Consider the following 18,134-nt stretch of genomic DNA (forward strand, 5'->3'; position numbering starts at 1 on the left):
TAGATACCCTTGCTTTGCAAACTCAGTGGAGGTTGCATGTTTTCCTTGCTGCAGGGTTTGTGGGGTAGAGTAGCACCAGCAATGAATTAGGCAAGGATTAATACATATGGTGAAAAGCGTGGATGCACAGCTCTATGGAGATGAGATAAAATCCCTGACACTCTTTCACCCCCAACTCAGATCAGCTAACTGACTTTGAGCGATAAGCCTCCCATTTGCATGTAGCTTTATGACATTACCAGGATAGACAGGATGTTGCAAGCTGTGATCAGATGAATCCATCCTTTGTCCCTCTGCCACAGAAAAGATAGTATACTCCTGATTATCCAAACAGTGTGGGGGACACAGATTTTATCTCAGTAATTAGGAGTTCAGATAATCAAGGGCAGGACCCATTCAGTCATTCGGCAGCAGGGTGGTCTCCCCCAGGACCGGGAGCTCCCTGCACTAGCTCCCTGCACTGCCATGGCCGGTGACACTTGATCCCTGCAGGTGCAAGGTGAGGGAGGGAGGCTGCGCTCTTGGTGGGGCACAGCAGAGATCCCCGTACAGAACTCTGCCCTGCCCTGCCAAGACCGCAGCCTACCCTGTACCTTGCATCTCCAGGACTCGGGTGTCACTGGCCCTGCAGCTGCACAGGGAGCCCTCTGCAGCGCTGCTCACTCAATCCCATGACAGCAGGGCTGCAGAGGGCTCCCCTCTCTCCCATTCAGCAGCAGGGTAGCCTCCCCATGCCTGGGGTCTCCTCCTCCTGCTCTTCCTCGCAGTCGTGGCCAGGGGTCTCTGTGCTGTTATCAGAACCTCCTCATTATCCAAATCCCTTCCTTGTCCCCCAGCATGAGATACATGCTACAGAGAGTTATGTATCTCATGCTGGGGGACCAGGAGGAATTAAGATAATGTGGAGGTTTGGATAATAGGGTTCAGATAAATGGGAGTATATTGTCGCTGAATTTTAGAAAAGACAGCTTAAAAAATTTAAAAACCCAGATCACAAAAGGGAAGTGTCAGCACATAACATGATCACATTCAATATGAACTAATTTTGTCTTTATAAAAATTCCTTGTTACAAAATTTATTGCAAAAGAAAAAAGAAACAGGTGTAGATATAAAAAACTGGTCATATTAAAAACAATTTAATAATTTAAAACAAAATAGGCAAAAGTCCTGAAAATAAAGAAAGTAGATGAGGATTAAAATAAAAAAAACAACAAAACTTAAGATCTGCAACCAAGTTGTGCACATTAATACCCTCTGTACTCATGTGATCTTACTGGTGCTGGATCCTCCTTATTTCATATTGCTTTTTACTCACTTGTTGCACCTTGTCTTTAATTAGGCCCCAATCCTGCAAATATTCATGCTCTTGCTGAACTGTATGCAATGGGACTACTCATATTGTGTACGCTAGCGCATACGTGTTAGGTTGTTTTTTTTCGACATCAGTGGCTTGGATTGTAAACTCTCTGGGACAGGGACTGTATCATATTTTGTGTTCATAGAACCACTAGCATAGGGGTCCCCAACACGGTGCCGGCACCTAAATGCACCCGCGTCCTGGCTGGCAGTCAAGCATCCGCCGAAATGCCGCCGAATTTCTGCGGCATTTCGGCGGCAATGCCTCTAGATGACGCCACTTGCCGCTGACAAGCGACATCATCAAGAGGTGTCACCACCGAAATGCTGCAGAAATTTGGCGGTACTTCGGCAGATGCTCGACCGCTGCCACAGTCCTTCGTCTGGTGCTCGCCAGACTAAAAGGTTGGTGACCACTGTACCAGCACAATGTGGATCTATCTGACTGAGATCTCTGGGAACTACTATTAATAATAATTAAAGCAACAGCAATGAGAATTCCATCGCCCTCTCCACAATCAAGACTGGTAGAGGAGGTTTTGTGTATTTACAGACAAACCATAGTTATATTGGGGGGAAATGGGAAAATACTCACATGTAGCTTCACATCACCTTCAAGGATCTTGCTATTCCTGAGAAACTCAGCCACACTCCCATTTAACAGTCTGTCAAAGGCTTCTACATATGGTGCTACACCTTTAGGAGAAAGGCATTTCATTACAACCGGTTCATAAAGTCAGTATTTTGTAATACTGTCTTTTGCTGCTGGAGGGAAAAATTCTGTAGAAATGGGAAAATATTGTTGTAATATTTTGCCATATTCATTGACTTGTAAAATCAGTAAAATTAATGTATAAGCATTATTTCCAGCAACAACCAAACAATATTGCTCCCAGCGGAACCTGGCTAGCCACGTGAAAATAATGTAATCTATATACTGTATGTGGCTAGCTGCCTTTGTGCTAAAATAACAGGTGATAAAATAAATATTCTTCAATATTGCAAAGTCAGAATGGACAGATAAGCATGATTTAGACCTTTTTATTAACACAGTGCTATTAATATACATAAAACAAGTGTCATCCCCCTAAAGGAATCTATACTGAACCACTGCTATGTTTATTCCACACACCCATTCCTGAAGCTTTATAAATTGTTTGGCAGACATTAAAAAACAATAAGTCAATTTCTAGGAAGATGGGACTTCAATATGGCAACAGTGCAATTCTACGATATGAGGAAACTAGTTCCTAAGCGATCAGTATACTGAAGCACAGCATTGGAATCTACTTGCTTTGTTGTCTGAGTTTGCAAAACTGCAAATTCTGTTAATGATAAAAGCTCCTCCAGTCACTGGAAAAAAATCTAACTTTACTAAATTATTAATCTCAATGACTATGTAACCGTTAACATACCAAGCTGATGAGTACAAGCATGATTTTTCATATAGAGTATACTACTGTATCCTGATACAATGGATACTATTTAAACTGGACGTGGATTGTCTTGACTATTGGGAAACCCAGGTAAGAATCAGTTTCTTACACCAAACTGGCTTTCTGAATAGCCGTATATATCACTTAAGCCAGAGAAAGTAATCTTTTCTTGGATATTTTCCAGTCCCTTTTTCACTCCCTGATATGCTGTCTATATATCCTCTCTTTGGAAATGTATCACCTCTATGGCCCTCATCCAGCACGTGTAAATTTAAGCCACTCAAGTGCTTTGCAGAATCAGGGTCAAAATTCTTTCCTTCCTCTCTCCCTGAGCTTCTCCTCTACTTGGTAAAAAGTAAAACCTGTTCTGAAGGGACATCAGGCTTTGCCCAATGCTGTCTTAACCAGTTGGCACTGCACTACTGCAGAACCCTGATTAATAACGATGAAAGCTCTTTTTGCAGTAACAGCATTTTGGCCCTTCGACAGAAAACACTAGCTTTGACAATGAGGACTAGGAATTGCCTGTGTTTAGCATTCTGTGCTTAAGCTGCTTGATGGAATGCCTAGGCTGTCCTGTTCTCCTTATGTCACTTACTTTTCCTCTCATCTTTAATTCCTCTCACCTTTAATTCTAAGGAATTCCTAGGCTTTCATAAATGTTTACGTGTAAGTTTCTTGTGGGATCTACCGCACAAAGTTTTTTATGGTGGAGTCGGAGAATAAAATGTTTTCCAAAGCCCATTTATATTCTTTGTAAAAATCCATGCCAGTCCAAGACACTCATTTTAAGTTTTTATTCTGAAGCACAGAGACTCAAAGAGCAGCCCATCAACTGCACTAACACTGTAGAAAGTCAGAACACAGCTACACCTGTTTTTAGGAAGCAAAGCTGCTGATTTCTGAGACCATATCCTAGAGTTTGCTGTGGACCTTTCTGTAATTCAGAAACTGCATGTTTTTCCTGCAAGCCTGCCACCACATGATCTTCAGGAACAAAATGTGTACTCTTCTCCTCTGTGCCATGTATGATAAAAATATTAACCAGCTAAGATGGAATACAATATACATTCAAGCCTAACTGATCACACATATATTCTGAAGTAAGCAATGGTAAATTATTTGGGTCATTGCTATGAAAGAACACATACTCTTTTACATAAGTTCTTGTTTTAAAGGAAATAAAGACACATTCCCTTCTTATAAGACAGATGCAACTGTAAAGCTCTAAGACTACTGAGCGGTAACGTTGCTTAAAACATGGTATGCCCAGAGCCTCCATTTTTGAGGGACACCGTTAAGGAAAGTGACGTGAATAAATACAGACGGGGAACTTTATGTGTCATGTTACTGAGCCACATTCATCCTGGTGAGGAACTTGGGCCATCATGTTTAGCCATAGAGACTATTTGGAATGTGAGAACCTGCCCTGAAACATACCTTCACAGGCATATAACGTATAGCTGTGCTCATGGCACCACACACGTAACAATGGCCTAAAATGAACACTATTGCTAGAACTGATACCATCTCTCCAAACTCATGGATTGGTTGAGTGTGACACTGCACATGATGTGGGCTCTATGCACTCTGTCAGCACAGCCTAGGTTCTGGGCTCACATCTGTGGTAATTGCCTATGGCAAGAGTACCATATAGGGAACATCCTGTAGCCCTTGCTCCTCCAGGAAACTTGGGACTGACAGATGCAGCCTCCAGAACAGGCAGGGCCAGACCAGTTGGGAGATGTGTTGATTTACAACCTCTCACAGACAGGCTTTGCTGGTTGAGTTCCTGTGTAGCTCAGCCAGGATTTAAAAGCACCACTTTCCGTAGTGGTGAATCTCCCACCTGATGTAGCTGGCCCCATAGGCACAGGGATGTGTAAATGTAATGGGTAAATGTGGCTTTGCAATTAAAATAATCAGAACAGGGACCTTAGTGACAATGGCTCCAATCTGCAGTGAGCTTTCTGTGGATGCAGGGGTCTTCCCCCCGTGGAGCTCATTGCAGGACTGAAGCCTATGTTTTGAAAATACCTATTCTTAATAGTTACTTATTTTCCCAGCTTCTGTGTGGGTCATGTGTTCTCGCTGACTATTTGCATGCAGTTTTGCTTAACCTGGAAATGTCAAGGACAACCAAAAGTCTAACTTAAGATCTGCGCAGTGTGAGTAAGTATGGCTTGGCAACATGGTACAGACAAGCGTGGGTAGATTGTAATCCTAGCCTTCCTTCCTCTGTTCCAAACTCTAGGGCTTTGGAGATACACTTCTGGGGGCAGAGGATGAAAGAGAGTGTAAAATAAGGCCAATGCTGCAATGGTGGCAGCAATTAGTGAGCAAATGCTTATGAACAAGTTCAGCTGTGATTAAGGGGATCAAACTATTAAATGCAGTGTTTCCGCACAGTGAAATCCAATTCAGGAGCTGGAAAATAAATCCTGATTGCTGATTTCTTCAGTAAAATGTATGTTCTGAATTTTCAGGAACACTCATGTCTTCTGCTAATTAGCCTCAGCAGACATTTTCAACTGGCGAGTGCTCTGTAACAATATAAACAGTAAAACAGAGCCATAAAGCTTGAAATATGGATTATATATTTAAGACTAGTTCAAATCTTGAATTTTCTAGGGCATGCTAATGTAAGATTATGATTAAGATTAAGGTTGCCTTCTGACATTTTCCAACTGTTCTACAAAAAGAAAAAAATTGCTTTCTGCTAATGTGCAGCTCTCAAGGGGCTGGGATTGTTCTTTCTCTCTTGGAACAAAAAACATGCTCCACTTACAAGCTATATATCTGGCATTCCAAAAAAAGACATGCAGTTCTTGAAAGAGCCACTCTTACCTCCATTGACGCCATTTACAGCTCCACACTCCATTCCAATGGATCTGTGTGAATCTGAAAACAATGATTCAAGTCGAATTACAGATTTTTCCAGCCTCTCCATCAACATCTGTGTCTCCGCCATTCTGAAAGACACAAGCAATGTTAGACATTTGCATATGAGCACAGGGTTTACAGCACTATCATTCTTCTGTAATTTTTGGTGATTTTAACTTTCATCAATTTCTAGGATAAGGACAGGTTTACTGATCTCCCTTATAAAAACTACTTAGCTTGCATCATCGCAATATTAGAAAAACCATCTCCACTCTCTTCCCCAGTAAATTTGTTATATTTTAAGGGATGGGTTTCCAAAAGTGATCTCTATTTTTACATCTCCAAATGACAGGTACAAATGACTGTCAGTGCAATTTTGGTTACTTGCACAGCCTGACGGCACCTGCAAATTAGGGACTTGGATATCCTAGTGACTGAAATATAGTTGTAAATAATTGTTGGCATAAGGTTGTGCCTGCAGTCATTTGTACCTGCTATTTACAGATACAATATGGAACGCAGTTAAGTCTGGACTAAAAGTTGGATTGTGAATGTACATTCTCTCCTTGGATTTCCTAGATCTTTCCAATCATTGTATATACTGTGGTAAGATTCTGTCTTGGTTGTTTTTACTAATAACTATACTGTTTCAATTCAAGAAACAAAGAAGGTCTTGTATTTGCTTCTTTAAGATCTGACCTCTCATCAGTTATGTTGTCTTCTTTCTCTTCTAAAAGTACATGAAGTGAACAAATCAAATAAACAGCTAGCTTTCAAAGCATGGAACCCCTTCTCCTTCATCATTTACTTAACAGGTTTCATGCACACATGCTCCATTTAAGGTTGTGAACATTTTATTCTAGCAAGTGACATCCAGGGTATGCGTATGTTATTTCCTAATAAACATAATCGCTAAAAGTGTTAATCCCTTAAAGATACCACATGTGTAATACTAGATTCCAATAAACTATGTATTATTAAACTACCCTAGCAACCAGAACAAAATTTGCAAAATTTAATCTGCATATTCAGTGAGTGGGGTGGTCATAAACATTCCAAAAATTGTTTGTTTTTTAACATACCGAGTATTTTGTCTGAATGAAATAAGATAGAAGGCACCATGAGAGATTCCACAATGTGCAAGATTTTATGAAAACATAAGAACTTTTTTTAAAAATGAGTATTGTTTACCCCTAAAAAAAACTACAGACTCTCTTCCTTCCACATTCTACACAAATCTCATGTGCTAAGGTCTAAAAGTGAAGTTGTAAAATACTCTAAAGTGCGGTTGGGCTGACTCATCATCTTGAAATAAGGACCATCTACAGTCTACAGACAACTATCTGATGTAAAAAACACAGCTTTCTTTTACTTCCTAGTAAAGACATAGCCTACCTGAGCCTGGAAAAAGCCTGGAACAATATCTCTGAACGGTGCTCACTAGGGTGTTAACTCAGATGCCCAATGATGATAATTAAATACCAATGCTATTAATTATTTCATGCATGTAAGAAAGGAGAGGGGATCATGGACCTGCACAATTTACTGTGATATCTCATTTTGGTGTCAGAGTGCGTGGTGTTGGCGCGGGGTCACCATTTATTTTTAATCGAAGCCCAAGGAGCCTAGCACAGCCTATGGAGACATGGGCAGAGCATATTTTATAGGCAGACCTTAAAACAGAATCACTATTCCTTCCACTACCCCCATCTGACCTCCATCTACAAATATACTTATGTGTATAACCTAGGAAAGAACAAAACTGCAGAATAACTTCTCTTGACATGCTTCACCTCAAATATTTGCCAACCTAGCAGACAAAGAAAGAGCAGCACAAACGGGCCTGCTCCTGCCATCATTCTGTATGGCTGATGGGAGAAACCCATATTGCTTTGTCTCAAGCAGAAACAAGCTATAATGAGTTCATGAGGGTAAGTAGCACAGTGACTTAAGAAAATAAAAAAGTGAAAAAATATGACGACAATCAGAAGAGCAAAGATTCCAGTTTTGAACAGAAGAAAGGTTGTCCTCTCTTAAGTGTAGTTTTACTCTGAAAAGTAACTGTAAAAATAGTATCATAGGGTTCCATGTTTAGTGGGGCTTTTTGATTCCTTAGTATATTCACTCAGTTTAAAATTACAAAGATTTTTTTTCCCCTAGCTGCCAGCCCCTTCAAAATCAGCCTGGGATCTGAAAGTCAAGCTGGGTCCTTTCTTTCTCACATATTTCCACCACACTAGAGATAGTGCAGGGCAAATTCTGCCCTCAGTTGTTTCTGTGCAACCTCATGAGATGCAATTTGGAAGTTTTGTTACTAAATCCCTTACACTGCTTGGAGAAATCACTATCGTAGTCTTCAAATTATAGTGGCCCATGTAGCATTTGCTCTCTGATAAGATGGAACTGCACTACAAACTATACAAAAATCAAGCCTCCAGTATTCTAAAAAGGTAGCATCTTAAAGCCAACCACAAAGGTATTACAGGTTTAGAGTAGTATGTAGCAATCTATATCAGGAAGGCTTGTTTCATCTGCTAGCTAAGAAAGCAGTACAGCATATTCTAAGTTAGGAGAAACATGCCAACATGTTCCTGGAATTCTTCTCAAACTGGAGAAGCATCCAATCATAGTTTAACTGTCATAAAACACAGCCAATGTAAGCTGAAATGCAAATAATAGCTACTTTCCCCTGTAATTGACATGTAACCTCCTTTAAATTGTTACAGGTGTGTTGGCATTTCCTGGTGAGGAACCCAAATCTTTGCTACTCCCCCCACTCAGGTTGTTCATAAAATGAGACCCCACTATGCCAGCCAATGTCTTATCGTTTTAGGGATTAATTCCCGGTGGGGGGGGGAGAAGGGGAGAGGAAGAATAGGACTAATTAAGTGCAGCAGAACCTATTTACTTTCATCACCTTAAAAGGAGTGGGAGGGAAGAGGAGTAGGAGGAAGAAAAGGAAAAAGAGTATGGGTGGTGAGTTTGCTCCATCATAAAGCATAAATGGAAGGAGGAGGCAAAATGGGAATTTCTCTCATAGAAGACAGTGTGATAAGAACAGTGTGTTTGCCAGCAGCACACATATGGCATGTTAGAGAAACAGAAGTGCTACCTTGTATGGTTAGTATTTTGTTTTTATGTTAACTCCATGGAAAGAATGTAGCTAGAGACATGCCAAATTAATGTCAATTTAGATTAAACAAGAATCTCTGCAATAAAACCCTACCTAGAGAGAGGGTAACTTTGTACTCAAACCTGAGTCTTTGGTGAGCTTTCTTCTCATTTTGTTCTTAGCCCTGCTGCAGGTTGTTTTATGAACAGTGCTACTAAGTGTAGAGGAGAGCTGTCTGTTCTAAATATTTAAAAAAAAATTAATGCAATGCTTTTGCATTTTTATGGCAAAAAAAAAATCAAAATGCTAACATTTTGATTAGCTTTAACTGCCTTGGAAAAAACTAGGCAAAAAGTGTGCACGGGAGGGGCGGGGTTGGTTGGTTAAAATTTGAAATGGAAAAAATTGTCAGTGTTTTGAAGCTTTTGACTGGTTCTAGTATGGTACAAAGGAACTTTCATATCTGTCTCTTGATGGATACAGATGATGGAAACTGATATTCTATTAATAAAAAAATGGGTCCTTTTAGTATAATATTCTAGGCATAAAGGATGGTATCCAAAGGGTTTTTTTCCTGTGAGCTACACTCTTCAGGTACAGTGTTAAGTCTTAAAAGCCTTTTTATCAGAAGAGACCTCTATGGAGAAGGGAAAATCCTGACCTTTCCTTGTTTTTGCCTGCTTATTCCCAAGCTTTTTTCCTTTGTTTGATTTCATAGAGTTGGTATGCAAATTGACTAGCACTGCAGAGCCTACCTACTGTGTGTTTGGTTTTTCTGTCACTCTTCCTCTTTCCTGTGTTTTGTCCAATAGACTAAAGTTTAAAAAAAAATTGAAGAGGACAGTGTGGCATTTTATATTTTGACTATTTTATATTGGGAGAGCTTACATTTAAAAAAAAATCCCATCCAGCAAAACAGAGACTAAGATTAGAAACACATCTTAAATTTCTTATCATATCCCAATTTAGTCTCATATAATTACAGGTAAGCAATAGCACATGCCAGGATAATTATTCAAGAATCTGTGCATGCACACACTGAGTGTGCTGAGGTCTTTGAAATATTTTACTGATTGACATTTTTGAATACAGTATGTGCATATATATTTAGTATGCCTTGAAATAGCAGTTCATTCTCTAATTACACATGAATATCCAGTTTTAAAAAAACAAAAAACACTCCCATCAACAGCTGAATAATTCTTAATGCTTTATCAATGGTGATGACAAAGAAAAGTTCATTATTTAATCATCTATTCTAGCAATCAAGGATTGCTAATTTGATGGACTTAAAATAACCAAGGCAACCCATTTCCTAGTACACCCTCAATCACTTATGCTTCCCTTTACGTCACTGTGTTCCCAGTCCTCTCCTTATCTTTTGTCTGGCTTTACTTGCATCTCTTCGTGACAACGGAGTGTAAGATTTTAAGCATTTTTCCCATCAATAGATGTACTGTGTTCTTAGGCACCCATTTGCCATCTATTAGCACAATACTTTTCAAGTAATCAAGCATTCTATAGGGCTTGCAAGCCACTTAATTACATGCCACAAGTCTGATTACTGTATGCAAACAAACTTCACTGCTGAACTTGAGAATATACTACATGTGGCCACAGATGTTGGAGCTGGTGAAGTATGGCAACCTCACCCAATAAGATTGAATGGTAAAATCCTTAACTAAATTAGAATTCTATCTGAGTTGTGCTTTTAAAACACATTTGTTCTATTTAAAAGAGTATGCTCCCCAATGCAAAGAAGCTGCCAGTGTTTCACTTCTTTGACCAGCCAGAATTATGGTAACTTACAACAACAAAAAATCATGGCAGGAAAGAAGACAATAGTCTCTAGGCAAAACTTCCAGAACTGGCAACCATTAAGTTGCTGTTACTACCACTTAGGGCAAACTTGATCGTTTCTCTATAGTATTCCCAAGCTCTTGAGAATGTCCATACTCTGCCAAATCCTGCATTCCTCATTCAATTTTGTTTTATTTAGACAAAATGTGCTGTCAATGGGTAATCTTTTCATCACATTCTCCCACTCAAATCTGAGTGAGTGAGTGTTACTCCAGATTTAAGAGAAACCAGGCAGGAATCCTCCTGCAAGTTCAGGAGGTATGTAGGGATGAGTAAGTAGTTACTCTGCTGCTATTAATACTGCACTCCATGGGCTGTATCAGCTGTGGCTTCACAATGCCTGATTCAACTCCCACTAAAGTCAGTGGAAAGACTCCAATTCTCTTCTAAGAGATTTACATAAAGTTCTAAGTGAGGCCTGTGGCATACTAACTGACCACACTCTCTTAGCCCACTTTCCACCACACCCAAATCCTCTTTCATGCTACCACAGAGAAACATACCATGGATTTGTGGAGCACTCCTCTGTACTACCCCTGCTATCCTAGTACTTAAGGATGGGGAAGGAACCTTTCTGCAAAATGAGGTAGAATAACATCATCTGAACCTGACTTAATGAGAATTGGTCCATTTCTGTAAGAGAGCTAGGGTAGACCCCTGGGCTGCCTGCCGGTGGCGGCGCGCTAATACTAGTGGACTGAGAAAGGAGGATGGAAAACAATTACCATGTATATACTACATGATCCAATAAATTTCACAATCAGAAAATGAGGACAGTTCAGCCAATCATAATTATAAAATCCATCACTCATGGACCACATTAAGTCTGAACATTATAAGCATAGGAAGCACTTCATTCAATATGGGAATGCAGCCTCTTCTGGTGTGACGTATAGCATTAGTCTAACAACTCACAGGAGTTTAGAACAAGTGAAGAATACTGCCAAATCCTGTTTAAACTACAAAAGAAAGGGCAGTTGGAGGAATGTCTGGAATAGGGCTAGGACAAGGTGGGTACCATTATTACTCTTGCAAAAAGCGCTGATTGATCACAAGTAATCAGGTCCTTTTTTCATGTCTCATTCCAAAGACAAAGGCTCTAATACCACCGTGTCTCCAGAACTATGCTGGGGCATGTGTTCGCTTCTGACACAGAATGAAGAGCGCCACCTACTGAATTACCAACAACATTTCTTATAGCACCTTGGTTTCTATCTGAAGAGCTTCCCTTTTAATAGTGACCAAGCTCAACCTTATTCCATTTTTGAGAACTATATCCGAGGGTGACAGAGTTGTACACAACTTATCCCCTGTCAGAGTTTCAATATGTGGAATTATTGACTCCAGAAGACCAAGTTAGTCCTGATTAGGTCTTGTTTAACTTGACCATTTGTACAGTTAACCTCTTCTAACATGGCTGTTCTGATGACATGAAATCTTCATATGGTTGAATTGTTCTTTTCCCTAAATCACTGGTGGTTAAGTGCAGAATGTGTCGAATCATTGATTGTCTTGCTTCAGAAAAGTAGCACATTTAATATGTAGTTACATTGATGGAAAAACTGAACTGAAATATTACAAATCGTATGCTGTAATAGGATTTGAACTCACTGCCTTGGAACTAAATCAGATACTTTAACCAATTATGTAGTTGGCCACTTATCTACCTTTTAACTAGGCCACAAACCTTATTCATCGAACCAGTGATTTCTAATGCACAGTAGTACCTGCACATCAGGCTTTTATAATTCGTACTCCTGCCTGTTCTGGCCAGCCTAAGTCTTGAGATGCTGAAGACCACCAGCCACCACTAGCTCAACATCTCACAAGAGTGGGTCACTCTCGTGTATGTGTGTTAACACTTGATGGAACGTCCTCCTGCAACCATAAGACTGAAGTCTTCAGCAGCCCAAGTGCCACTGTAAGGGTATGTCTACGCTACCCGCCGGATCCGCAGACAGCGATCGCTCCAGCAGGAATTGATTTATCACATCTAGTCTAGATGCAATAAATTGATCCCTGAGTGCTCTCCCATCGACTCCTGTACTCCACTGCCGCAAGAGGTGCAAGTGGAGTCAACGGGGGAGCAGCAGCAGTCGACTCACTGCAGTGACTAGGTCTAAGTACATCAACTTCAGCTACGTTATTCATGTAGCTGAAGTTGCGTAACTTAGATTGACCACCCCCCTCCAGTGTAGATCAGGCCTAAGTTAATATGTATAGATGAACTAGAAATACATGCAAAGACTTAGCGCCTGAACAAGCTCTCACTGATATCTATAGGAGCAGAGGCAGTGAAAGGAAGTTTCGCGCCCTAGGCAAAACTTCCACCTTGTGCCCCCCAGCCCTGCGGCAGCTCCGCCCTGAGGCGCCCCCCCCCACCCGCAGCAGCTCCCCCCCCTCGGGAGCCGTGCAGCACCTCCCCACCCCAGCTCACCTCTGCTCCAGAAGCCGTGCTGTCACGCCCGTTGCCAGGCTCGTGCCACGTGCACTAAGCAGAGCTCTGCCCAGCCGCCGGCGCCACCGCCAGCAATAAGAAGAATCACATGGGATGGAGCAGCCGCTGCGCTGGGAGGGAGAGGGAGTCTGAGCCGCCGGCAGGCAGCCAAGGGGTTCCCCTGGGTCAGCGCGCTGCCGGCAGCCCAAACCCCTGGGCTGCCTGCTGGCGGCAGAGCACTGATCCAGGGGAACCCCTGGGCTGCCTGCCGGCTGTGGAACGCTGACCCAGGGGAACCTCTGAGCTGCCTGCTGGCGGCTCAAACTCTCTCTCCCTCCCAGCACAGCGGCTGCTGAAACTCTTTAAAAATAAATTGGGGGTGCTGCTTTTTGGCACCCCCAAATCTTGGCACCCTAGGCAACTGCCTAGTTGGCCTAAATGGTAGCACCAGCCCTGTATAGGAGTCTGACTGGGCCCTTAGTCTGATAAGCTATTACCAGTTTTCCAAAAGATTTGGGAACTCTTGGCATAGACCAGACAGCTTTGGTTACCATTCATGGGAATTTATAACTGTTAAGTTAGCTATACAAAATAACTTGCCTTTTGCATTCCAAATACAAGAGAAACATCTAGAATTAAGAGGAAAGAATTTTTAAAAATTGAATAATGCAGCCAAACAAAGTCTCTTCCTTAGTTTGTTATAAGATCTACGTGCCTGAAAACTTAGTGCAAATCAGGGTTAACTTACTGTCTTGTTTGCCTAATAAATGTGAGAAGTAAAGGAATTTTCCCAATTTTTACTATAAAAGTGTCTTACTAAGACACACCTACTAAATTTATTTATTTATTTATTTTTGCATATGATTTTTAGGGCAATGAAGTCTGCGCAAAAGCACAATGACGATTTCATTAAAGGTACTTGGTATGCCAGCATTTTTCCTCTATGGATCTCAAAGCATTTTACTAAGGTGGGTAAATGTCCTTATTCCTTAAAGACTGTAAACTGAAGTACAGCAAAAATAAATGACTTGCATCAAGTCACACTAAAAGCCAGTGGTAAAACCAGGAACAAAATATGGGTCTCCCGACTTCCAGTCATCCTGCCCACTCCACTGGGCCACATTCTTTCTCCAGTGTATGATAATTTAGGGTAAAATCCCAGATTCCCATGAAATATAGTCCTGTATAGATGGTAATTTTAGTGTTCTATCAGGATTTTCAGTATTACTCTTGCAAGAGAGATTTAGGTGAGTTACAGTTTGGAATGTGGAAGTCTGATATGAACATAGGTAAACAAATATTTCTTTGTTTATACTTTAGTTAATATAGGATCTTAATATACCAAGATCACTCACCATTAGCTATAGGACTGAGGATACTAAGCATTTTTTTTCACTGAAGTATTTGCCATTGTCTACAATGGATGACTAAGCCATGTAATGTGTTAGACCTACTGTAGTAAATAACGCACACCTTTTTCATTTTTATTTAACAGAGAAAACATATTTTATTCATTACACTTGGAGTTCTGCCTGTGCATCATCTAGATCTGAGCAGTGCTCACTTTCTTGAGGGAGAAGAGGCTGATGAATCACAGAAATATTCTAAGGACCTTGTAACATTTTATTACAACAAAGATCTAAAATGTCATATTATTCTACACACCTTGCTTCCCTACAGAAAAAGCACTGTTCATAGTATTACATTGTTTAAAAGCTTCCCCTGTTCTCCCCCACTTTCAATTTTGTTATGAAATTCTTGTTTTAAAGTTTATAGTGTTAAACAAAAGCTAAAGGAAACTTTACTGTTCTGTGAGCTGTAAACAAAAGAAAAACCTGCTTCAATATGTCTGAGGCATAAAAATTAGGATGTGAAAATATTCACTTTGCTAATGTATTATGCAATAATGACATCTTTGAGAAACAGTATTTAACAGCTTGCAATTTTGTCGGGTGGTTCTAACTGCCCCCATCATCTACAATATACTTTTAAAAATACCACTCACTCCCTGAAATATAAATGGTTTCCAGATAATTATTTCATAGAACAATGAAGCATGGTACCTACTGAACCAAACACCACTTTTGTCTTTATATCCTGCAGCATTTTTAAAAAACACAGTAGTCCCCTTTTTTAAACAACTGTTAATATAGCTGCCTTTAGATCAATGTTTAAAGAAAAAAATATATGCTATAATTGTATTAGTAGAACACATTTAGATAATGGAACTTCAGAAATCATTTCTTCAAAAGTTCTTTAATTTTTTTTTACTGATTATGATTAAATTTGGTCTGATTTAATATAAGCCATTAGTTATGTTCATCTATTGCAAACATATGGCTCGAAATTCCCAGTCATTAAAAAAATAATTTATTTTATAGTCTTTCAGGTGGGCTCATGATCAGTTCTACTCTGCTATTGTGCAAAATTAATCTGTTGAGAGTATTCCTTTTAAAATGTTCATTTTTTTCAAAATGCAAGGTGTAGGCTTTGAGTTCCTTGATTCTTCTCTCTTGACCTCCTCCCCCCCACCTTCCTCCTTTGGTTTTGTAGCATCCCTATAAGTAGAATTTCTCTGTAAATTGCTCTTTAACCCTTTGCTTCCCAAGCAGCTATACCTGTAGGCTAATCACTAACCTAAATCTTTTGCTACCAAAAATTTTGCTTCTGTGGCTCTAGGTGTTCTCTGGCACATTTTAAGCCTAGCCACCATCAAACAGCCCTGGCTCCTGAGCAAAATTAGCCAATCTTAGTCTTGCACTGACCGAATTAGCAGGGCATCACTTGACACCATCAGATCTAAATGAACAACCAGACGGTTTCCGATAATCTCTTAGAAAGACAGGGTGATGCGCGTGTGGGGTTTCTAATCCAGCAAACCTTACGGCTATCTACCCTCAACAAGTCAAATCCTGCAGTGCTGCTCTCAGGGGCTGTCACACACCTTCCCCCCTCCTCCTCTGCTGAATACGAGGTTGAAAAGCAGAATATGCCGGTACAGCTGTAATAATACAAGCCCTGGTTCTGTGGAGGCGCCTCTCTGGTGCTGCGTGCAGCTGTCAGCCTGGCTTCATTGGGGGTCGGGGGGGGGGGTGATGTTGGGGCTTTTCGGGGGCTGAGCCGAAAGTTGCAAAGCGGGCCCGGGCCCGGGCCCTGGCCAGCAGCAGGCCACCGCCCACAGCATGTGGGGGAGGCAGCACCAGTGTGCAGAGCTGACCCAGATACAGGAGGCAAAGGCAGCTCTGTCGCTATGCAGCCCCGCCCCCGAAGCCCGCAAGGGCAGCAGCGCTTGGGGATCATGGCCCAATAAACCCCCTATCTCACCTCTCAGCACCCCCCCCCCTTCCCCCAAGACGTCCTCTGCAGGCAGCAGCCGCTTGGCAACGCAGGGCCCCTCGCCACGGCCCCTCGGCAGCCGCCGCTCAGCCTCGCGCGCGTACACACACATACCGCGCCGCTCCGGATCGCCCCGCAAGGCTGCCCCCACCCCAGCCCTCCTGCGGCACCTCCACAGCGGGCTCCCCCCGGCCCGCCGCGGGCTGCTCTGCAATTACCTGGCTGGAGGAGCCCCGTGCTCGCTGCGGGGACAGTCCCTGGCCGCGGCCGCCTCCTCCCTCCCCTCCCCTCCGGGGGAGCTGGTGTCAGTCCGGCCGGCAGAGAGACACGCACCGCGGCTTCCGGGAGCGCCAAATAAAGCCAAGTCCAGCCAGAGAGAGATGGAGAAAGAGAGCACAGGGGGTGAGGGGCTGTGTGACAATGGAGAGGGAACGAGAGCTGCCTCTCAGCAGCTCCACCAACCGCCCTGTGTAACAGGCGGAGAGGAAATAGAAATCTTAGCACATCACTAGGGAGCCGGCAGCCTGGGAGGAGGCTGGGAAAAGTGGGCTCGCTGAGGCCAAGGGGAAAGACAGCAGGTGGGGTGGGGGGAGTAATGGAGCAGGCGTGGGACGCAAGGATCTGGGGTAATACCTTGTCCTTGGTGAAAAGCTGGGTGAGAAAAGGAAATCTACTCTGGCTGGCTACCCAGGGCAGCCCTGTCTGGTCTTCCCTCTCTAATATGGAGACAGGGTGAGTGTGAGGTAATAATACCTTTATTGGACCAACTTCTGTTGGTGAGACAAGAAGCAAGCTTTGGAGCTCTTCTTCAAGTGGAGAAAAATGCTCTCTGGAGTGCCAGAGTTTGTCTCTTCTCTCCCTCCAACTGAAGTTGGTCCAATATAAGATGTCACCTCGCTTACCTTGTCTCTCTCATATCCTGGGACCGGCATGGGTGACTGTAACAACACTGCAGGTTTACTGAGATACACGGCCAGGACAGTGCCTTTTATTGTCTCTCAAACATAAGGGCAGGTTCAATCCAGGTAGAATTCTGCTGAAGTCAATGGAATTAGGCGTGGTCTATGCTAGAAGAGTTATAAGGGTATAATAAATACGTTGGTTAGTGCCATGGGGTTTTTCATTTGTTTTTGTTTTACTGTAAAAGCCATAGTGTGGATGCAGTTATATCAGTATAGCTTATTTTGATTCCTGAAATGGAATAAGCTATAACAGCACTTTTATAATGATAACTGCATCCACACTGGGATGGGGGTTACTGCTATAACTATATTGGTATAATTAAAGCATCAAAATTTTCTAGTGTAGATAAGCCCTTGTGCTAGGGATGAAGTTGTGTTCTTTAGGCTAAATGCAAAATGCTATTACTCAGCACATGGATAGCATTTGTCATCAGAGGATCTCATATTACTTATGTCCATCATCCTGTGATCTGCTCTATCTGTAGGTCTCAGTAAGTTAAACATCTGCAGTTAAATGTAGAGGGGGGGAAAAGCAGAATGTTTTTAAATTCAGGAGGTCTAGAAAAGGCAGTTTGCCTCTAAAAGGAAAATAATTGCCTAACTAAAAAAATATTTATTTTTATATAGACAACCACACAGTTGGGATGTGTGGCAGTTTCCCCTGTTGTAGGTACATATATATTTTAAAAGTCCTTCTGTAACAATGTGGATGATTTTCTAGAAGTCAGTGTTAACACTGTAAAATATGGAA

At 41.8% G+C, this 18,134-nt stretch overlaps 1 protein-coding gene across 2 annotated transcripts in view; it reads right to left on the reverse strand.

The window, feature by feature from the left end:
- Positions 1-16,915, reverse strand: part of CAP2 (cyclase associated actin cytoskeleton regulatory protein 2) — a 91,628-nt gene extending 74,713 nt beyond the window's left edge. The window contains exons 1-3 of one of the 2 annotated variants that reach the window (XM_050941603.1): positions 16,640-16,915; positions 5,641-5,765; positions 1,953-2,053 (exon numbers count right to left, since the gene is read on the reverse strand). In XM_050941603.1, coding sequence (XP_050797560.1) covers positions 1,953-2,053; positions 5,641-5,764 — 225 coding nt within the window. In that variant the 5' untranslated portion in view covers position 5,765; positions 16,640-16,915. The other variant, XM_050941604.1, reaches the window with a different exon arrangement.
- Positions 16,916-18,134: the final 1,219 nt, after the last annotated feature.

Source organism: Gopherus flavomarginatus, chromosome 2 (assembly GCF_025201925.1).
Source record: "Gopherus flavomarginatus isolate rGopFla2 chromosome 2, rGopFla2.mat.asm, whole genome shotgun sequence".
In the NCBI taxonomy this organism is placed as follows: Eukaryota; Metazoa; Chordata; order Testudines; family Testudinidae; genus Gopherus; species Gopherus flavomarginatus.